General features: G+C 31.8%; 3 protein-coding genes across 3 annotated transcripts in view; 2 read left to right on the forward strand and 1 right to left on the reverse strand.

The window, feature by feature from the left end:
* The window catches only part of LOC130992114 (nucleolar complex-associated protein 2), an 884,658-nt gene that overhangs the window by 775,380 nt on the left and 84,706 nt on the right, over positions 1–24,572 (forward strand). The window lies entirely within an intron of this gene.
* On the forward strand, positions 2,247–5,317 carry LOC130992121 (heat shock cognate 70 kDa protein-like). The gene is made up of 2 exons (XM_057916631.1): positions 2,247–2,669; positions 3,547–5,317. Exons 1-2 carry the CDS (start codon positions 2,456–2,458, stop codon positions 5,172–5,174), a joined length of 1,842 nt encoding a protein of 613 aa, XP_057772614.1. The 5' UTR covers positions 2,247–2,455; the 3' UTR covers positions 5,175–5,317.
* On the reverse strand, positions 18,691–19,553 carry LOC130992192 (uncharacterized protein At1g15400-like). Its single transcript, XM_057916741.1, has one exon. The coding sequence runs from the start codon at positions 19,317–19,319 to the stop codon at positions 18,948–18,950; it is 372 nt and encodes a 123-aa protein (XP_057772724.1). The 5' UTR covers positions 19,320–19,553; the 3' UTR covers positions 18,691–18,947.

A 24,572-nucleotide genomic window follows, 5' to 3' on the forward strand; every position in this document is an offset into this window, starting at 1 on the left:
TAGCAAATGCATGATTAAACAATATCATTATATAAAAAGTACATTATATAAAACATAATTATATAAAAATTCATGACTGAAAAGTTTTGCAATTGAATCTATAACTTTTTCATAAATAGTAATTTTTAAATTTATAATACATACTCCCTACGTCCGCCAAAAATGGGGCACTTTAGTTGGGTGCGTGATTTAATAAAATTACTGATGATTTTGATATAGTGGAGAAATGGTCCAACCATTTTATGAGATATGTGGTTGAGATTGAATTTGGAGTGAATTTTTTTGTAAATAAAAAGTGTTTGTAAGATTAAAGTGGATGGTGTGACCATTTCCTTAAAAGGAAAGTGGTACACTCTTTGCGGACGCTCGATATAGTAATTGTGCCCCACTTTTGACGGACGGAGAGGGTATTTCCCATAAAGCTATGAGATTTGAAGTCACATATATAAGTATAGATCATATAAACACAATACAGATATTGCTTTTGTTATAGCTGAATACATATTTTACTTTGTATTTATCTTAAGATTATATAAAAATTTTATATTAATAATAACTATAATTATCATTATATTTTAAATAAATGTGTGAAAAATTATTTATTTTTAAATGGGAAAATTGCACCTAAATACACAAACTTTGTCGAAAATCCATATTTGACGCGAAGTTAGGATTTTACATTTTAATACACCAATTTAAGAAGTTGTTCAATTTTGACACAATTTTGAATTCCGGCGACCGGAATATTGACGTGGCAGCCGGAATCGCCACGTCATCACCACGTCACACACACACACACACTCCACTCTCTCTCTCTCACACCCCACTCTCTCTCTCCTTCCACACGTCAGCTCCCCCACCCCACCCCCCCGGTCGGACCCTCCTCCCCCCCACGCCGCCGTCGCACCCACTGCCGCCCCTGCTCTCTCCACCACCACACGTCTTCTCTCCGCCACCATCACAGATCCACCGGCTTCCCCCACCACCATCACTCTCTCTCACCGCCTCTTCTACCGCCGCCCCTGCTCTCTCCACCACCACACCTCTTCCTCCACCGCCTTTTCCCACCACCATCACAGATCCGCCGCCCCTGCTCTTCCCCACCACCACACCTCTTCCTCTACCGCCTTCCCCACCACCGCACTCCCCACGACTCTCTCCCTCCACCGCCTTTCCCCACCAACAAAATCGACAAGGGATTAGGGCTCGATTTCTCCTCAAATCCAAAATCGAAAACCCGAATTCATCTCTGCAATTCCCCGATTCGGTACTCCGACGATGGGCTCGGCGGTTGTGGGAGAAGGGGGAGGGTCCGACAGCCGGTGGATGAAGAGGTGTGGTGGTGGAGGAGGAAGATGTGTGTGTGTGTGACGTGGTGGTGGAGGAAGAGGTGTGGTGGTGGAGAGAAGAGGTGTGGTGGTGGAGAGAGCAGGGGCGGCGGTGGAAGAGGCGGTGAGAGAGAGTGATGGTGGTGGGGGAAGCCGGTGGATCTGTGATGGTGGCGGAGAGAAGACGTGTGGTGGTGGAGAGAGCAGGGGCGGCGGTGGGTGCGACGGCGGCGTGGGGAGGAGGAGGGTCCGACCAGGGGGGTGGGGTGGGGGAGCTGACGTGTGGAAGGAGAGAGAGAGTGGGGTGTGAGAGAGAGAGTGTGGAGTGTGTGTGTGTGTGTGTGTGACGTGGTGATGACGTGGCGATTCCGGCTGCCACGTCAATATTCCGGTCGCCGGAATTCAAAATTGTGTCAAAATTGAACAACTTCTTAAATTAGTGTATTAAAATGTAAAATCCTAACTTCGCGTCAAATATGGATTTTCGACAAAGTTTGTGTATTTAGGTGCAATTTTCCCTTTTTAAATTCAGATTCTTTATTGAGTAATAAATATATTTTTTAATATATAACTTACATTTTCTTATATTTTGATTATATTTAACATTTATGTTTATTTATTTAAATATATCGTTTAATTTTGATATTCGCCGTGCATCGCACGGATGGGTGTACTAGTCAAAAGAATAGTTAAGTATAAACTACAAAATGTCAAAAAAAAAAAAACTAAAAGCCTGCCAGAATGTCACGTCGTTTGGGCTCCTTCCGACCTACGATGTTTATTTTCCCCTCTTTTCAAAACTAAGGCCGTGTTTTGTAGCCTTGCCGGTTTTCTCCATATTAAAAAAGTGGGCCACAATTCATGAATTTAGTCATGACTTTTATTAAAGCAAACCCATTTGGTAGGCCCAGAATCTTTGGAGACAAATAAAAATTTGTGTTTGGTTGACTTAGATATGCCACTTTAGAAATAAGTGTATTTACCATACTATTCCTATTTTTTTGTGGTACATTACAAGCTTTCCCTCAGATTTTTTTTACGGGAGAACGGTTTGAAGGGCTTTTTACAGAAGTGTCTGCTTATTTGTTTTGATTTTTGAGTTGAAGCGTTGTTTATCGTTGGCATCAATGGCGGGCAAAGGGGAAGGACGTGCGATCGGGATCGATTTGGGAACTACCTACTCGTGCGCGGCGGCATGGCAGCACGACCGCATTGAGATCATACCGAATGATCAGGGCAACCGTACCACGCCGTCTTACGTGGCCTTCACCGACTCCGAGCGTCTCATCGGAGACGCCGCCAAGAATCAAGTCGCCAATAATCCCACCCGCACTATTTTCGGTCAGTTTTCTCGTCTACTTTTCATTTTTTTTTTCGCCATTTTGTATTTGTGTTACGCTTGAGACCGATAAGTATTGGAGGATTATTTTCTTATTATGATTACGAGTTCGGCATTTGGGGTAATGTCCTAATTATTGATGAAGTAACAAAATGCAGCAAAAATAAATCCAAACTTTAACTATTGTTTCGTTTATATGGTAGTATTTACTATTTATGTTAACCAATTGGGATTGGTGTTGGGATTGGATTCTCCACTGAGGAGGAATGGAGAATACAGAGTAGGCATTTTATCAGTTTCTTTTTCACAAAAACTTCTGTTTAACCAATTTTTTAAAAAAACCACCATGACATTATAAAGTATCATTTGTGAAGGTGATTTTTTTAAAAAACCGATTTCATAGGAGACTACTTTGATTTTTTGACCTTCCACCTTTCTATATTTCTGTTTTAATTTACTCTCTCCGTTTTGTTTTTGAGCTGGTCTTGGATGCAACTGGTTAGGGTGCAACCCGGTTGCACGGTGCAACCCAAGTTTTTGTGTTTATTTTTAATGGATTCTCCGTTTTATTATTAGTAGTCTATTATGGGGTACGGGAATTAAAGAGTACGAGTATATGTTACCACACCTTTTCAATAAGTCATTTTAGGTGCTAATTAATGGTTAATGTAATGGGTGATTTAATAATTAATTATGTCAAAATGCTAAATTGAAATTAAAACTCAACTTTTTATAAAACCCAACCATAAGGTGACTATGTTTTTAACGCATAACATAATATATAAAATAAAACAGAAATATAAAACAGAGAATTTATGCTGTTTTCTCTTCTCAGTATACTCCAAATACTTGGAATTTTTTTCTTACTCTGTTGCACAGATGCAAAGAGGCTGATCGGCCGCAAATTCAGTGATCCAAAGGTTCAGGATGACATGGTACACTGGCCATTCAAGGTCATTCCTGACCCCACCGATAGGCCTATGATGGTAGTAAACTACAAAGGGGAGGAGAAACAGTTTTCGGCTGAAGAGATCTCCTCGATGGTGCTCACCAAGATGAAGCTTGTTGCCGAGGCTTATCTTGGATCAACTGTCAAGAATGCTGTTGTGACGGTGCCTGCTTATTTTAACGACTCTCAGCGTAGGGCCACCAAGGATGCCGGAGCCATTGCTGGCCTTAACGTTATGAGAATCATCAATGAGCCTACTGCTGCAGTAATCGCATATGTTCTAGATAAAAACGCTATTAGCTATGAGGGAAAAAATGTGCTCATTTTCGACCTTGGTGGTGGCACGTTTGATGTGTCTTTGGTGACGATTAAGGGGGGCATCATAAAAGTGCAAGCTATTGCTGGAGATACTCATCTTGGAGGCCAGGACTTTGACAATAGGATGGTGAATCATTTTGTAAAAGAATTCAAGCAGAAGAAGAATAAGGACATTAGTGGGAATCCAAAAGCTATTAGGAGATTGAAGACTGCTTGTGAAAGAGCCAAGAGGTTCCTTTCCTCCGCTTTTGAAACCACAATTGAGATTGAATCATTGTATGAGGGGATTGATCTCTTTTCGACTATCACTCGTGCTAAATTTGGGGAACTTAACATGGATTTATTCAACCAGTGTATAGAGTTAGTTAAGATGTGTTTACAGGATGCAAAGATGGAGAAGAGCAGCGTGGATGAGGTGGTGTTGGTCGGGGGGTCGAGTAGAATTCCAAAGGTGCAGCAGATGTTGCAGGAGTTGTTCGATGGAAAAGAGGTGTGCAAGAGCATTAACCCAGACGAAGCAGTGGCTTATGGTGCTGCCGCGCTAGCTGCCATGTTGAGTGGTGAAGGCAATGAGAAGGTGCAGAATCTGGTTCTTTTGGATGTCACTCCGTTGTCGCTTGGTATTGAATGTAACGGAGATTTGATGAAAATAATTATTCCAAGGAATACAACCATCCCTACAAGGAGGGAGGGATTTTTCACCACATTATCTGACAATCAGACTTTTGTGACGATTAAAGTGTACGAGGGTGAGAGAACGAGGACGAAAGACAACAATCTGCTAGGGAAATTCGTGCTCGAAGGGATTCCACCGGCACCCAGAGGTGTTCCTAGTATCAAAGAGTGCATCGACATTGACGAAAATGGTATCATGAGTGTGTCAGCGGAGGACATGGCGACCAGAAACAAGAAGAAGATCATCATCACCAATGACAGGGGTAGGCTGTCGAAGCAAGATATAGAGAAGATGGTGCAGGATGCCGACAAGTACAAGTGGGAGGACGACGAGTATAAGAAGAAGGTTAATGCGAGGATTGCTGTGGAGGACTATGCCTACGGCATGAGGAACACCATCAGATGCGCAGCCAACCTCACAGCAGCAGACAAGAAGAAGATGGAGGATGCTTTCATGTCTTTTATGCAGTGGTTGGAGTCAAACAAACATGCAGAGGCTCATGTTTTCAAAGACAAGATGAAGGAACTCGAGACCGTTTTCAAACCCATCAGCACCAAAGAATGAAACCTGATGATTCGCAGTGGCTCTTTTACCTTTTTGTCTATCAAGATTTTGTGGAGTTTGTTCTTGTTCCTTTTTTGCCGGTATGCACTGTATTAGACTTAAAAAATTATCGTTTATGGTTGCTAAAGTGTGACGATTTACTATGTTGATTTTTTTGTTTGAGCTTCTAATTTTGCCCACTGTGCAATATTGAAACAAATTTGCAATAAATAAATAGATTTATTGTCATCTATATATAATATAAAAGAGCAGTATAACGGTAAAATTTTACCGCCATATTTTCTCTCTCCATATTTCCGTTAATCTCTCAATTTAGTATCAAACTTTTTTCATATACGAAACACGAACTCCTCCACTTTGTTTCAAATTTTCTCCTAACGATGGAAAACAACAACAATTTCATCCTGCAAAAGAAAATCTCCAACCTCTCTCCAAAATCATTTAATCCATCTGCCTATTCTTCGATTCTTCTTCTGATAAGCCAGAGATTAAAGTAGAGGAACAAAATGAAAAGCAGATCGGAAGAAATCACATCTCCAATCAAGAACCAAAACCAAAAAATAGAGTAGAATTTTTGCTCCAACTGCTACCCAGAATCCATCGCTACAGTTATGAACAACAAAAACCTATATTTAAATTTTACTGTCCGCAAATGCAACCCACCTTATGATATATTTGAACATTACAATTTGAACAATAATATTTATACAAATTAGAAGAATGAGTAGAATTAGGTGATGAATTGTAGAAGATAAAGCAACAGTGAAATTATAGAAGAAGAAAACAAGAATTTTAAAGGAATAGCATAATGCACATTCTCTGTCTAATTGCGTAAGGCTAAATGCCTTTCTCTCGCCAAATTCGCCTCATCTTAACTGGTGGCTGCTCCGAGCACTAACAGAGATTCTTTGGGTTCACAAGGACGATTGCATTTTTATAGATGGATGAGTTCTTGAGTGGAGGTAGGGTGCGACAACCTGGCCGGAATATGGAGGCAAATAAATTGGTATTGACTGATTACATGAGTGAGAGGAAGAAGAAAGGGGTTGCGCCACCGTGGGATTAGGTTTAGAGATTCATTCATTTATCTTGCTTTGTTTCCCATTCCAATTTATTATTTGAATTGTTTTGGATAAGACATGTGGGCTTGCAACTATAGTGTAGATTTTTTTTTCTTTCGAGAATTACATGTAGATTCAATTTTTTGGGCTTTTATTTTATAGTAACATTTTTTTATATTATTAATTATTAGTAAATTTTAATATTGATAGTTTAGCTATAATTTGCTCGAGTGATTATATAAAAATGGAGTTTTCTCTTTCTATTTTTTTTCTTCCATTTTTTCTCTCTCTTCTTTCATTAATTTTTTCATTGTTTTTCTTTCTTTTTTTCTTTTATAATTTTAATTGTTTTCTAAATATCGTTAAATTTAATTTATTAAAAAAATATTCAATATGCATCTTAAGTTTAAGTTCATAACAAGATCTTTAATATAATATAAAAATCATTAATAATAAATTTAAAATGAATAGGTTATTAAATTTTAAAATATTTTATTTTCTTTTTCTTTGTTATAATTTTACAACTTTTTTATTTATGTCTGTGTATGAAAATATTTATATATTTATTATTATGTGGAATACTTTATAATAATATTGTGTATATTAATTTTTGTTATTAAATAATTTAAAATTATTTAATAACTATAATTATCTTTACACTTTATACATAGTTGAAAGTTACGTTTTTAAATTTAACATTTTATTGATTAGTTGATATTATTTTAAACTATATTTTATATTTATTTATATTTTAATTATGTTTAATATATATATATATATATATATATATATTTAAAATATCATTTAATTTCGATTTTGCCGTGCATCGCACGGATGGGCGCGTACTAGTTCAGAGTAATAAATAAATTTAAAATGAAAAATTTATGATCGTTTAAAATGTCATAATTAATTTTTGTTCGTTCTCATTTATCTTTAATTTGAACATCATACTATTTTTTTTATTTTATTTTCGTTTATTGGTGAAAAAAATAAATAGATGTCATTGTTTCCCTTTCATAAAAAAGTTTACATGGTTGTTTAATTATAATTATTTTAAATTTAAATATTTTTAAATTATAGTCGTTTTTAATTCAATTAAAGAGAAGAAATTTTGTATTAATTTTAATGTGAATTTGCAAATAAAAAATTAATTATATATATTAAAATTAAGATTTAAAATATTATATAGATTATTTTAATTATGCATAAGAATTATTTATTTATTAATAAACATATTTATTGTTATATCTTCCTTTTATATTATTCGTATTTTTCCTGATCTTTAAGTTAGTTTTGGGTTGTTTAAATATGAACTCTTACTAATAATGCCATTTTGAATTTTAAGATCCCAGTTCCGTTATATTAAATAACGTCTATCAGTTTTGTTATATTGACAATTTAGTATTATTTGCTCAAAATGAGATTGACTTACATGATTTGTTTTATAATCTATAAATTTAATTATTATTATTATTATACAATACTCATTAAGTTGATAATATAATAATTATACATTATTTTAAATCAAATACTTATATTTAAATTAACACTCCCTTCGTCTACGATATTGTTTCTACTTTGTGAACGGTACAAGTTTTAAAAAGTGGTGAATAGTAATGAGTATTGTTGTTATTGGAGTTTGGGTCTCATTATATTATGAGTATAGTTTGTGGACCATACTGTTATAAATGGAAGTGAAAATAATATTGTGCACATACTAAAATGACAAAAGTGAAAACGTGGACGGAGGAAGTATAATTTTTTTGTTACTGGTTAATCTAATTCATAAATAAGACACTTTACATAACTTCAAATTTTAAAAATAAATAAATATATCGTGACACGTGCATCGCACGTGAAGACGCACTAATTCTCTTAAAATTTTAGAAGGGAGCGTATAAAATGTTTGCACTAGTTATGTAAAATTAAACATAAGGTATTCTGTAAATAAAATCAATTACAAAGGTCAAAATGCCAATTTCATTTTATAAATAAATTGAATTAGAAAGTTAAAGTTGTAAATTACATTGTCCAATCAAATAACCAACAATTAATATAATTGAAAACCACCAAAAAAATTTAGAACCATTGAGATATGCAATCATATTTATTTTATAATAAATATTTAGTATAATAAGATATTATATCACTCGGTATTTTGATTTTCTTATTGAGATATGCTATATTATTTATTTTATGTTAAATATGTACTATAATAAGATATCGTGTCAATATTTAAATAAATAACATATTAAATACAATTTATTCTGGAAAGGAAATTATAAAGCTTCCATATTGAATATCATGTCGCTTATAGATTTAGGTTGAAACATCAGGTTTGTACCCCCATTCGTGAACAACTAGCTGAAAATTTTAGAGAGATTTTTTTTTTTAATCTCTACTTCAATCTCTTTCATCCAACTCTAAACTACTACTACACCTTAGCTTGTTCATCTAAATAAGATCTAAAAAAATAGGTACTACTACATAGGGCTGTCTAAATGGTTATCGGGTTTCGGGTATCCAATTAACCGAACCGAAATTTTCGGGTTTGGGTATCCAATAACCGAAAAATTCAGGTAATGGATCGGTTTCGGTTATTATTTTTTTGGAAATTTCGGTTATCGGTTAACCCGAAAAACCGATCGGGTTAACCGAATAACCGAAAATTATTTTATTAATTATTTAATATATATATTATCAATATATCATATATAATATATTATATATTTGTAAATTAATATATAAATATATTTGTAAATTATTATATATATATATATTATATAATATATTTGTAAATTATATTTTTAAATTTACATATATATTATATACAAAAAATTTACATATATATTATATATTTGTAAATTTACAAATAATTTACATATATATTATAATATATTTACAAATATATTATATATTTGTAAATATATATTATATATTTGTAAATTTACATATATTTGTAATTTCTTTTAGAGTAGATAGAGCAAAAATTATTTGAATTTTATTTTTTAAATGGGTATTTCGGATATCCAAATAACCCAATTGGTTAACCGAAGCGGGTATTGGGTAACCGAACTTCTAAAACGGTTCGGGAACGGTTATTGAAATTTGGCAATTTCGGGTTCGGGTAACCGAAAATTCGGGTACGGGTAACCGAACCCGAACCGATCGACAGCCCTACTACTACTACAAGCAAATGTTATGAATTTGGGTGTTTCAATTACTAGTAGTGTGTCATTAGAGAAGAAAGAAATAATTTATGATTTTTAAAATAACTAATGTTATAAAATGTAGTACTAGTTTACGCTTATATAAGGCGCCCCAAATATTAAATTTTGGATCCGCCGCTATCTAGTCCATTAACGTCATTCCTAAAAAGTAAGAATAAATAATTAAACCCTACGTGTCATGTAAAGTTCATCAATGATTAAATCTCTTCATCTTTGATGGAAAATGTGGAAAATACATATTTTCATATTTTACCTATTCTTTTCACATGTTATGTAAAGTGGATATTTTAAAGTTAAGGAATTTGGGGCTTTGAAAGGATAGAGTGAATATAGAAAGGGATATAAGTGTTAGGGTGTAGGGTGTGCTTTTAGTGAGAACTGCAAGGAGAGACTGACAAGCATGGTAAGGTCATATCAAAAAATAAAAGAAAATGGTGGCTAAGAGGTAATATATTTTTTTAATATTATATAAAATAAGGGGTTATAAAAAATAAAATGAGAATTACAAACAAAACTATCGTAAATTAATAAAGTGAACCCAAGACCATCTCCTTTTTGTCGTAGGAGCGGTTCCCACAAAACAAACCAGATTGAAACCAAGAAACAACGACAAACAATCGACACGAAGGAACTACGTGATTCGGCCAACGGCCTACATTTACGAAGGGTCAAATGTATCTTTATTACTTCTTCACCGGAGGTAAACCACCACACCGCAACAACAAGAAGCTCGACTCGATTTACAGTAAGATAACCTCTCTCTCTCACAGCTACTCTGCAACTCATGCAAGGAAGAAGATAACCTAATTAACCGAATCTGACTCAATACATAGCTCATCAAACGAAAAGACGACGTATGAGAGAAAGCGCAGCAACATTAATAAAAACGCTATGCGACTAACTAACACACTAAAATTGCAAAAGAGTCCCTCGGTTATTCAAATAGACCATAACGATCCATGATCAGCTTCGAAGACACAACTAGTGTTCACTTTCCTTAAAATTTAGCCCAACAGTCTTCTTTTTCTTTTTCCCTCCCTTCACAAGCCCATCTCCACACACACACATCTAATGTGAGAATTACTTTGTTGAAAGTCACTAATCAAAATCATTCTTTTTGGAAAACTCGATTATATATACTAGTGCGCAACCCGTCGAAATTCGACGGGAAATTATTTTAACTTATTATATAAATTATTTTTAAATTTATTTAATTTAAGATAATATAGTTGAAATTATATTAATTTGAATCAAATTCCTTAATTAAATGTTAACCTTTTATTAGAATAATAAATATTCTTTTTATGTAGATTTTTATTTAATAATATTTTGAAAAATGTATCGATATTGAAAATTTTATTTCATTTGAGCATCATCTCGTCTGAACCTTGTATGATCATATCATAATCTAAATTTCGGAAGACGACAACTAACGTTTGAACATCAGACTTTTGAGTATCATCTCGTCTAGACCTTAAAATACAGAAAATGAACTTTTATGCATCAAGTTTTTTTAACATCACTATTTGGAGCTTTAAAAATCAAAGTTGAATTGTGAGATTGTATGATTTGGAGCTTCTAACATCATAACTAACTTGTAAACATCATTTTGTATGGAACTTGAAAAAATCTTGACAAACTTTTATGCATTATTAGTTCTAAATATTATAATTGGGTTCCAAGAATCATCTCGTTTGGAGTTTAAAAAAATAAATTTAACTTGTGAGTATCATCTCATTTGAACTTTGAATGACCACAATTAAGTTACAAGAATTATCTTGTGTGTAGCTTTAAAGATCATTATCATCTTTAGCTTGTAAGATCATAACTAACTTCTAAACATACTCTTGTATGCAGCTTGAAAAATCTTGACAATTTTTTGTGCATTATTTCATTTGGAGCTTGAAATATCATAATTGAGTTTCGAGCATCATTTCGTTTGAAATTTAAAAGAATAAAATGGACTCGTAATTATCTTCAAATCTTGAGTTTCGAGCATCATTCCGTCTGAAAACTGAAAGAATAAAATTGACTCGTGAACATTATCTTGTTTGAAGTTTGAAATACCATAACTAAGTTTTGAAAATCATCTCGTGTGTAGCTTAAGAAAGTTGACACGAGATTCAAATTGTATTAATTTATTTAGTAATTTAATTGATAAATTTTCATAAAAAATCTATGTTGAATCCAAATTTTATTTTTAAAATTTTATACAAAATATATTATTTTATAATCAAATCAAATTGAAGAAATAATTTACTTAATCAAACCAATTTATTTTTTCAAATTAAATTAATTAGACCGTGTATTTAATTAAATAATTTTTGTCAAATTAAATTGACAAAACAATTCAAATTGTATTAGTCTCAATCATTCCGCCAATTAAATGTAAATTTTTAATTTGGAGAGCAAGAGCTTATTCTTGTATAAGTTTTATTTTGGTGAAATCTTATAAAAATACTCAATGTGAAATGAGGAGATTTATATGAATTCTTCACTCGATTGAGATTCTTATAAATTTGATATATGATTAAAGATTTCTAATATATTTTAACATCATATCCTCTATTGTTCTTTATTTAAATTCTTCATTTATGCATTACTAATTTCATAATTTATCTATCTATCTATCTATTATTATTATTATTATTATTATTATTATTATTATTATTATTATTATTATTATTATTATTATTATTATTATTATTATTATTATTATTATTATTATTATTATTATTATTATTATTATTATTGTAGTAATGGACGAACAGAAACAAATAAAATTTGCAGAAATGAAAAATATATTTTTCTTCTCTATATAAATAAAATGTATGGATTTATTTTATAAAAAATAAAAATAAAATTTTAATTATTTTGATAGACATAAAATAAGATTTTGTTTTAAAGTAATCAGTTTATAGAATTTGTGCCTTATTATGCAAACATGTAAATCAATGACCGGACCCGTTTATAATTTAATATACATGCATGTCTCAATTCAAACTTAATTTAAAATTAATTTTATTGAAAATTAAGAATATAAATATTATATATATATATATATATATTATATTCATATAATATAATATAATATATTGCAACATATATATATATATATATATATATAATATATGTACGCTATTGAGAAATATAAAATTAATAACAAATATACATCTAATCACTAACATTCAATTAAAATAATTTATCGTATATAGATTATAATTTTTTTTATTATCAAACATGTAAATCTAATTTTTATCTAGAAAAAATAAATAATAAAATTTATTAATTTAGATTATATGTAATGTTAATATTATTATATATATATATATACATTTATTATTAATTATATTTATTATGATTAATGAATCTTTATATAGAATGTAATAGTTAATTAATTAATAAATGATGAAGATTATATATGGTAAATTTTGAAATGGTGAGATTTTAGATATGCCACATAGGTTAAGGCTTAATCCTATTATATAATAGATTTAAAAAATCAAATTCTTGACATCCAATCATAAATTATCATTTTCACGACCAACCAAATAAATTAAAGCCGTTAATATTGTTCTTCCGTTCAAGTATTGAATGCTTACATTGACAACTAGGTCGGCAAATGATGGAAAGACTAGATTAATATTTTATTTAATTTTGTCGCTAGTTTATTGTGATAATGGCACATGACTTGTCTAATTATTTAACGGCTTCTTCGACCGTTCGACCACAATAGTCAATATATATAGGATAATTAGAACGAGTTTATCTGTTTATGAATATGATGACGTGGATCTAAAATTACTTTGATTTTAGAGTCCCCACAAGATCCTATTGTCGCAATTAATGTCTCATCATACATTTTTAAGTTCCTTTTTAATAATTGAATGTAAATAATATTTCATAAATCTATATTCATTATTTCAAAATTTCATTATATTCATTAATTATGAATTAGAGACTCGTCCCAAATTTCACTAGATTCAACTTAGTAAGAACTACGAAAGCATTTCATTATCTTAATAGTAGGAGTAATATCTTTTGAGTTGAACATCTTTATAATACTGTGTGCACAGTAAAATTTATAATGCACGTCATCTTTAGAAGTGATTCAGTTTTTTTTTAAATACTAATCATAAAATAATCCTATAAATTAAATTGAAATGATGAAATCGGTTATTTTGAATGGTTCCAATTATTATAACTAAAAACTACGACCTTTCTTGGGCTCGTCCCAAATTCCACTATGATCAAATCTTCAGCCATCATGCAAATGTTTGATTGGATTTCGCCTAATTCATACACGATGTATATATAAAGATTTAAACTCAACACATTCTCATTTGTTAAGTAGATTGACCAAGTCTTTCATCTTTTATAACACTTCATAAAGTTTACTGCTGATTTGATTTTTAATAATAATGTTTCTGTCGACTAATGCTTTTGAGTGACTTAAAGGTGGAATTATTAAATTTGTGATAGAAAATTACAATTTCGAGTCATAGATTACTAACACTCTTACATTTATTTACCTAATTGTACGCGATTTTCTAATACTCTAAGAAAGCATTTGATTGGAGTGGTAAAGCATGATTCATAAAATAAAGAGATAATATATCAAATTAACCCATTTTTTGTAGTAAATTTAAAATTTATCCATTCAAATAAAAAATTTATGTAATGGCAATTTTTTGTGCTAAATGATTAAATTGCTCCTACCATTAAAATTAAAAAGGTAGCTACAAATTCATCCTCACAAACACACTACGCATTTCAAAAAAAAAATCACACCAAATCTCTCTCTCTCTCTCTCTCTCTCTCTCTCTCTCCCCCCACCCCCCCTCCCCGTATGCTCTCTATCTCTCCGGCCAGCAGCTGCCCAACGGATTGGGGTATGGCATTGAGGACGTTGATCCAATCGTAGTTGTGGGAGGTGTTGCGCCAGACGACGTAGATCTCGCGGCGGTCGAGGGTGGCATCGGAAGTGACGACGATGTAGCTGATCCAGTTGGACTCGGGGTTTCCAAGCCTCACGATAGAGAGAGTGGAGGAAGACAGCCTCGGCGACGCTGACCCTGGCGGTGGCTTGGCAAAACCGGAGCGGAGGATGAGGCGGCGGAGCTCCAGGTTTAGGGGCTCCAATAGGCCATTCCAATCGTTGCTGACAACCAGATCCAGCCATGACGCCTATTTCCTATTGCGAATTCCCTTTAATTTCTATTGTCTAATTTTGCAAGTGATAGTTAATTAATAATATTGAATTTACAGTCAGATCTATGAATTCAAAATTTATAATTCTTGAATTTATGATCAGATTTATGAATTCACAATTTAATTTTCTAAAATTCTCAATCATATCTATGAATTCACAACTTAATGTTATTGACACTTCAAAACTTGAATTCACGAGTAACATTATTTTTAGTCGTGAATAATTTTTTATTTTTTTTTATCTTAGTGACCAATTTTTAAATTTATTATTCCAAAGTAGCTATTTTCAAAATCCACTCTAAAATAAATCAACTTAATCACGTGTTTCGTTTGTATGATTCGGCAAGTGATGGATAACTCGACTTGCATTTTAATCATCAATTTGAATTATTTATCACTCAAAGTTAGATGAATTATTTAACTAATCATTCTTCAATCCTATTAATTTTATCAATTTTATTTATCACATCCACTAGTTCAAACGCCTCATAAATATATTTTGTAGAATTTTTGTTCGAGTTGCATAAGGGCAGCCGTGCTGCAGTGGAGCTCAAATATTCACTTTTACATATGTTAATTAAGTCAATTGATTGGATGTCTACATTTTACGTCCTACGCATCAAATGAGAGTTCTAATTAATGCTTTGCTTCTGCGATTCTACACAAATACATACTCCCTCCCTCCCACGAAACATGACACAATTTTCTTTTTGATCTGTCTCACGAAGCATGACACGTTTCTAAAAATGGTAAAAAATTTATCATTTATTCACATTTTCACTTTTTCACCTACCACACTTAACACACAAAATATCAATTTTTTAATTCTCGTGTCGAAAAAAAATGTGTCATGCTTCATGGGACGGAGGGAGTATTATATTTGTGAGTTTTTTTTCTAATATATTGTAATCTAAAAAAATACCAAGTATGGCTAAATTTTAATCAATTTGGCCAACAAATAAAAAACTTGTAATAAGTCTAACTTGCACATACTTTTGTCATGGAAATGAAGGTTGACTCAAGATTGAATAATTAAAGATACAAGGACCACAATTAATGAAAAATAAGCCGCCCATTTCGAAAAATAAAGTTGTGATAAAGAGTTAATGAGTTTCCACTATAAAGTCCCATAATGGTAGGTTTCGGACAGGGACTTTTAGTTCTGGAGCCTTCTTAAATTATTACTTCTATAATTAATCGGCAAACTATAATTTTAATTTTATTTGCGTAATTGGTTCAGTTGGTCGGGCCGGGATAATCACATTTGTTAAATGGAGTAATTAAGTTTAGTAAAAGTCAAATATAGGCCTTAATTTCTATATTTTTTCACTATAGAATTAAGTAATGTTATAGCTTTTGTACTTTTAAAACATCATAGAATAAAATAAACACTAGTCCCACGAGGGGAGGATAACTTTGAATGTTAATAGGTCTATAATTGTCAATTCTATTTATAGTATGAAAATATTCAATTTTTGTTATCAATAGTATATCCGTGGGCGTCCATTCTAAATTATCATCACCTGCAAATTCTACTATGTGCATATGAGAATTTTGTTGAGAAAAAAATAAAATACAAATACCAGCTCAGTTTCGAAGTTATCACGTAGATATATAAGTATCTGCATATTTTGTGGATTAAGAGGGACAAAGCATATAATCTCTCTACTTTATAAATAATAATCTATGTGTTTTTATATTTTTTTTTCTCTCTTAAAATAAGTAATTTTTATCACCATCCAAAAAATATTTAGAAAACAAATTTCAAGAATATCCAAATATACATGTTTGAATATTTATCTACCTACATATACGTACAGGAAAGAAATTCTAATTTAATATTTCTATTACGTTATAAATAAACTACATTAAGAACTCAAGTAAACCTTATATAAGTCATAAAATCGTAAAGCAAATTTAAGAAGTGTCGGTATAAAACTCTGACGAAAAATATTTAATTATATATATTTGATAGAATAGTTCGCAAAAAATATAGTCTTTGATGGAAGATTAAAATTATTACTTTTGTTTAGTAAATGTGGTCAAAATGATCAAAACAAGTTGACTGCGTATTTGAATAAGGGTTAATAATATTTTTATTCCTAATTTTCAGTATTTTTCAAAAAATGTTCGTAATTTTTATTTTTTATTTTAAATTTTTAGCCTTTTTCAAGAAAGGCCTCGTTAGTAAAATTGAGCGATAAAATGATGAATCACCTAATTGAACTCATAGGCGAAACCACGTTCACGCATATATGTTTGATGACAAAAATTGGATATTAGTGAGTCCTAAAATATGCCCAATGCTTTCTTGTGACATGGAACTAATCTTGTGTTCAAACATTGAATAAAATATACTACTATTCCCTCTCAAAAAAATATACAACTCGCCTTAAATATATATACACAACTATTATTGTTTTTAATCGTTTTGAAGAAACGGATTCATTGAAGTCAAGTCTGATGACCTAACTCCCATTTGGCTATTTAATAAAAAGAATTATGGCGGGGCTACACGCGTTATCAAGAACGCCATACATGACAATAACATTAACATGGCAATCAAGGAAGAATGTCACTATTTACTTTCTTTTCTGGTTTAAATATGTCAACCTAGATTTGAATTCTCCCCTCAAATTATTATTAATTTTAAAATTGATGTCACTTTTGAAATGTTCCAATAATATCGTTTATGTAGCAAGTTATGCTCCCACGTAAATGGAGATTGATTTGTTTAAAACACGTTTATAAACGTCATTTACTGTAAAATTTCGATTTTTTTTATACACAAATTTATCAAAATATCTCAAAAAGTAGAAGAAATCCATCATTTTTCCGACCAAACTCTTTCATCATTTTCGCCCTCCACCAATTTTAGGAGAGAGAATTATGACTTATGAGCATTGAACCAATCCCACATAAATTCATGAATTTTTGTCATTTTTAAATTTTTTCATGATATTTAAAATTGATAAATTAATATATTAATTGAAAATTCATTCTTAATATTCCCTCGGGTACAATTATCTCCAAATTAAAATTAAGATATACATCAAAATTGTCAGCATGGTGTGATTATATAAGACTAGGGCCATTTTACTCGTTGGACGATCGCATCACGCTAACAATTCCGATGTGCAGGTCAACTTTAAAATTAAGATAAATATCGAAATTGTCAGGATGGCATGATTGTATAACTAAGACTAAGATCATTTTACCCGTTAGACGATTGCATCACGCTGACAATTCCGATATGCATGTCAACTTTACATTAATAATGAATTTTCAAATTCAAGATAAATTTGTCAATTTTAAATATAGTGGGGAAAATCAAAAAATGATAAAAAAAAAATCGTAAATTTATAAACAATTAACCCTTATTATTATTATTATGTTAGATTAAACCAATACAATTATCAGCATAACTACGACGTATTGTAGTGAGCTTTCGGATAATCTGTGTATAAAGTTCGAAATGTTGAAAAAATTAGAATAGGGAGTAATTCGAAGCTAGTATTTTACAAGTTGCTGGTGCTTTTTTAAAAAACTTTAAACAAAAAATTGGCATCCATTATTTTAGGATAAGCCCAAGCAAAAGATAATCCATTCTTCGAATAATTACAGAACCTAGCATATCCAAATATTCGAAACCCCCACAAATTTCATTTATCCAGGATGCACACCGCTATTAAATACTAATAATAGTGAAAATATACCTTTGTTTCAAAAAAAATAGTGAAAATATACCTACCATTCCAGAAAAGTAAAGTTGTCAAACAATGCATTAATGTGATGAAACATGGATTCAAGATCTCACTGGATTTGGTAACTATTCGAAATATATTATACAAAAAAAAAAAAAAAAAGGTCATCGAAACATCAATTTTGATTAATCTTCAATCAATGATTTTGTTCAAATCTCAAATCTCATTTTTTTTAATTAAATGATGCTTCATCTCCACAATATGTCCCTAATTACGCACAATTTACTACACATATATACTGAGAGAGAGATTAGCATCAACAATTTCCACTGATATCTAACATCCATCCACACACATGTATTACACAAAAAGTCAAAAAGAAATATTTAAGTAAAAAAGAAAAAGAAACTTCAATCCTAACACCTAACATATAACGGATCAAATCCAGGAGGAAAGCAGATAGAGTCATAGAGAAACAGATTTAACAGCAATATCATTGGAATTTTCTCGATTCAAAATTCTATCAACTTCAATTCAATCGAGACGAACTATTCCAACAAGCGATCCTCACATCACGCGCTTACCGGACTTCGGCGGCCGGCGGCGCGTCTTCTCGCCCTTCCCGAAAGCACCGCAGCATCCGAACGCCGAAACCCTAGGCGAAGGCGGCTCGACCGCCGGAGAAACCTTCCCGGTACGGAAACCCCTCCCGCCGTTGGATCGGCTCCTCTCGATCGTCAATCCGGCTGGCGGCGGCGGCGATTTCTTCACGGCGGTGGCTGCCGGATCCTCCTGAGTCTCCTTGCTGTTGCTGCTGCTCTCCTCCTTCCGCTCGTTCGCGAGCTTATTAAACTCGCCAGCGAGGAATTTGTCGTCCCACACGAATCCCGACGAGCCTTGTCGCCGGAACGATATGGCAGATCTCTGCAAGCTCTCCATTAACGACCTCGAGATTTGTCTGCAGCTCTAGATTTTGTGTGTTGGGTTGAAAACTGGATTAGTGGTGGTGGGATTGTGTGGAGATTTTCTTGGATGATGGCTCCGAAATCGGAAATGTTTTATTTGTGCAAGTGACTGCTTTGGACTGCGAACTTTTCTTGGTGGTGGGTGCGCGTAATAGTGTGTGTTGTGCGTGTTTGGATCAGTCGTGTGTGGGTTCGGTAATATATAGGCCCCTTGAAATGGAAATTTCATAGGAGTATTAATATTATTATAAGTAACTTCTCATATTTTCTCGAATATTGAATTGTTTTACATTCTTTTACTAAATATAAATAGTTATTGATTACATTCAGTAAAAACACAATAAAAATTTATACTACAAATAATAATAATCCATGATAAACTATATTTTAAAAATAAATTATTGAAATATAAATTTAAAACCATTGATTTTCTTTATGCGTAGGGGAAAGAGACTTTGCTTCAGATCTCGACCTATATATAGTATATTTTAAATATTTCATGATGTTTATGTTAATATCTTTCTTATGTAAGAGATCATTGGTTCAAGTTTCACCAACATTATATGAGTTATATAAATTTATTTAGATATTTGGCCTAACTTATGTGAGCTTGATAGTTGTTTTGTGTATGTATTTATATTGACATCACTTTGGGTTGCATTTATATTTGTTTGGATATTTGATCTATAACTTATGCTAGCTTAATAGTTGATTTGAGTATGGCCTAATTTGTATTTGCTTGATTAATTCATTCTAATATATTAAATTTCATCGTATAATATGTATCTTATATCTTAAAAGAAATAACGTATTAGACTATTAGTTCATTAATACTATTTTTTTAAGAGTTAATAGCCGAAAAATACACGAACTTTTACGAAATTTGCAAATTGCAAATGAGCTTCAAAAATAGCCTCAGAATACATCACTTTTTAATTTTGTTGCAAATTGCACATGGGTTGACCACCACCTTGATCGGTGGTGACGTGGCTCCCGGAATTTTCGGACGTGGACTCACCGGCATTCAAAACGACGTTGTTTTGAGTATTATAAATTAAAAAAAAATAAAAAATAGAAAAAGGTGAGAGGCGATGGACCAAAGGCGCCTTCCCGTCTGGACATCGCACCTTCTTTGATGGTTTGGTTGGTGGAGGTGATGGACCAAAGCAGGCGCGAACTGGGGTTTGTTGTTGTATGGTGTGTGGGTCGAAGAAGGTGAGAGGTGGCAGTGGCTCTGCCACTGATAGAGGCGGCGTCGCGTCGCTGGGGGTAAAAAGGGGAAAATCCCCATATCTGGCAGTGGCGGCAAAGGGCTGCAGCCATGGCGCTCCTGGCGGTGGAGGAGGATGAAGGCGGCGACGCTGTTGGAGAGGAGGGGTTTGATGGAGGCGGATAGAGAAGCGACGTTGTGTTGGTCGGAGAAGGTGAGAGGTGGCGGTTGAGTGGAGGTGGAAGAGGGGAGGTCACGGCGCAGCTGCTCCTCGCCGGAGAAGCAGGAGGCGGACAAGGTTGCATTTTTTTTATTTTTATTTTTTAGTAAATTCTTCAAAATATCAAAACGACGTCGTTTTGCTCACGTGGCTTGCTAGCGTGTAAAAAAAGCCACGCAATATGCCATGTAATGTCCACGTAATCACCGGTCAAACCTATTCCTCGCCGGAAATTTCGCCATGTGCAATTTACAACAAAATTAAAAAGTAATGTATTCTGAGGCTATTTTTGAAGTTCATGTGCAATTTGCAAATTTCGTGAAAGTTCGTTTATTTTCTGACTATTGACCCTTTTTGTAAAGGCTACAAAAGTTCTAATAGATTTAAGACTATGGATTTAAATATTCATGATGGAGGAACTTGATTATGCGGATATAAAGTATCATATCAATATATCATTGTAATAATTTGATGAATCTTGATCTAACTTGGAGAATTTTGACACATTAGGATTTAAAATGATTCGTAGATCTAGTAAGAATATATGAAAGTGTAATATCTATCTTTTTTTTAAGAGGGAACATCTATCTTTTATTTACGTGTGAATATCTTTAGTAGTGTCTTCCATTTTTATGCATATGAATCTCGAATATTATAACCAACATATCTTTGTTAGATCTGACTAATAGAATCACCTACAATTTTTTTTTAATAAATTCTCTAAAATAGTGTTGACATTTTAAAGATCTTACTCATCGTGATATAATATAAGCTATTGGTGTTTCCTCAAACAAAAAAAAAATATATATAAGTATTTTTTATTTATTTTTCGAAATGTGTTCAAAACATTATTATGGCAGACATTATCTTTATTTATTTTTTGAAATGTGTTCAAAATATTATTATGCAGACATTGATGTATGAGAAAGAGAGGAAGGGAGAGACAGATGAGTTTAGATGGTCTTTGTCCCACATGAGGTTTTATCTGTGGATGTTTGTACGATATGTATCACTCACATGTTCTAATAAAATATTCATATTCATATATATTTTTGAGCATTTTTAGTACATTGGTGCTATAAAAGACGCTATAATCCTCATTTTCATTTAATTCTATTTTTAGTTTTCGATTTTAAAATTAAATATTTCATTAAAATTGAAATTAAAATTACATTAATTAAAATAAAATATAGGATTTTAAAATTAAAAACATTACAATAATTAAAAATTAGGTAAAAAACTAAAAGAACTAAAAATTTTAGGATTTTAAAATTAAATAAAAAAAACAAAATTAAAATAAAAATTCAAATCAAAATCAAAAAATAAAAATAAGAATAAAAAAAACCAGCCACGCCTATTCTCCTTTTCTTTTTCTCTTCTTTCTTCCCCCATTTTTCTGCAAGTCTGCTCTCCTTCTCTCTTTCTATTTTTTTTACCGCGTATGCACTACGTAAAACCATTATCATCATTTGTGCCTGGCACGTCGGTCGCTTCCCCCAGCGCGCACACATGCGCAGCGTGCCGGCTCGGTCTGACACGCAAAGAGGTGCTGGAAATGCTCTTATAAACAATTATAAATATCTTATTAGAATTTCTCCAAAAAAAATCTTATTAGAACATTTAGTAGTTGTATCTAATAAGACATTGCACAATGTTGATGTGGCAAATGAGTTTTTGTGTTTGTCTCATAATTTTATTTTGTTAATTTATGCGAAATTTTTGAGACGATTGGGGTATATATTATTGGAAAGGAATTTTTTTTTTACAAACAATCGTTTTATTAACCTTAAGATTTTCTATTGATTGACAACCACAAATACTTGTGAACTTTTTAATGAATATATTCGTATCTTAACTTTCACTTTTTAGTGAATATATTCGTATCTTAAACTTAGACATAAGTCTTTACCAAAAGTTACAAATACAAAAGAATATATATATAGGGGGAGGTTCAAATAAGAACCACTAAATAAAATTAGAACAGAGAACCATTTTAAACCATTCGATCATCAAGATCTACGGTGGATGCATCATCTTGGTGGATGAATGCAGATCCTGGGTTCGAATCCTGAAGGGAGCAAAAAATTTATTATTTCGGATGCATTAAATTTAATAGCGAATGCATTAATTTATATAGTAGATGCATTGATTTTAGTGGTTCTTATGTTCTCACGATAAGTGTGGTTCTCACTATAACCGCACCCTATATATATATATATATATATATATATATAGTATATATAATACAAAATGAAGAACATAGCAAAAGATTTTCAGCTTAATACTACAATCAAATAAATAAATCAAACCCTGGAATATTAGGCAATGGATGAAAATGTTCTGTTACAATCTCTCTCATGTGTGTGAGATTATTCTTACTTCTTAGATACCCCCTTCATCCACCAATTCGTGTCCTAGGGAGAGGGCTCAGAGAGGCATGAATTTTAAGAAAAAAATGTAGTACTATTATTTATTTGTTGAGTGGATAAAGAAGCACGATTTAAAAAAAAAATGATTTATTTGTTAAGAAAATAGTACTAATTACTAAATATTGGTAAAACACGAATTGATGGACATACCAAAATAGAAATTAGAATATGAATTGGTGGACGGAGGGAATATATATGACCGCTATATATATATATGAGTATGTATAATAGTATCTTTCAATCTTTTAAGATGTTGATATGATTTGAATTCAAAATCGTTTATTATGAATCGTCACTTAATTCATTAGACTAACTCAGACATTGTGTATAATATATGTGCACAATCATTTCATACAAATTTGTATAACAAAAATATATGAGTTACTCTTTCCGTCCCATTAATCCATTATAATTAAATGTTTCACTTTTCATAATGAGATGTTTCATTATAAATGTCTCATTCCTTTATTGACAATATATTATCTTTATATACTTATTATTTAAATAATTTTCATCAATCCACTTTATCTACTTTCTATACATTTCTTAATATCTGTGCTTAAAAAGTAATGAGGCATATATAATGAGATAAATGGAGTAGTAATTATTTAAGGTTCAACCTTTGGCTCGGGTTTTAAAAATGGTTTGACCTTCAAAAAATGGAAAGGTCAAGTTTCTAATCGTTTAATTTTATCGCAATTCCTTATATTGAATTGTTGATCTCATCAATGAAATTATCTACGAATTTAATTTTAAGATCACATCGTGTTTAACCATTATAATTTGGAATTTGAGACTTGCGTATTGGCTTAACTACTCGTGTAATTTTGAAGACTCGATGAAAGGTCAAAATTTTTTCATATATACTTTTGAAGATCCTATCATTTTTCAAACTCGGCCCAAAAATAATTCATAAATGTAATTAACTTAAATACAATTAAAAAATAAAAATCAGCATGTTTCGCTGCAAAAGATCCTCTATTTTGGTTTATAATTAAATATTATGACATATTTGTACTGGAATATTAAATGAATTATTGCTTACCACATGACAAAATAATATTCTCCCATCTTTTTGTAACGTCTATACACTTTGACCAAGTTACCTGGCCGTTATCCTCTTATGGCTCTCACCTGAGGAAAAAACAAAGTCAAAAAGCTGACATGGCAAAGTTTTCAATCTTGAGATACTCACCAATGTATTAAAATAAAATGTTACGGCGTGTGAGTTGGCCAAGCGGTAAAAATTTAATGTCCAACACTAAAAGTTTTGAGTTCGAGTTCTTTGTGTGGCGTGATTTTTAAATTTTTTTATTTAATTTTGTTAGCTTAAAGAAAAAAAAATATTATAGTTTACGTGTGTTGACC

This window comes from Salvia miltiorrhiza, chromosome 7 (assembly GCF_028751815.1).
Source record: "Salvia miltiorrhiza cultivar Shanhuang (shh) chromosome 7, IMPLAD_Smil_shh, whole genome shotgun sequence".
Lineage (NCBI taxonomy): Eukaryota > Viridiplantae > Streptophyta > Magnoliopsida > Lamiales > Lamiaceae > Salvia > Salvia miltiorrhiza.

Coding starts and splice junctions, on each gene's coding strand:
- LOC130992121 (XM_057916631.1), top strand. CDS start 2,456: ATGGCGGGCAAAGGGGAAGGACGTGCGATCGGGATCGATTTGGGAACT. Junction 2,670..3,546: donor TCCCACCCGCACTATTTTCG/GTCAGTTTTCTC, acceptor TCTGTTGCACAG/ATGCAAAGAGGCTGATCGGC.
- LOC130992192 (XM_057916741.1), bottom strand. CDS start 19,319: ATGGAGAGCTTGCAGAGATCTGCCATATCGTTCCGGCGACAAGGCTCG.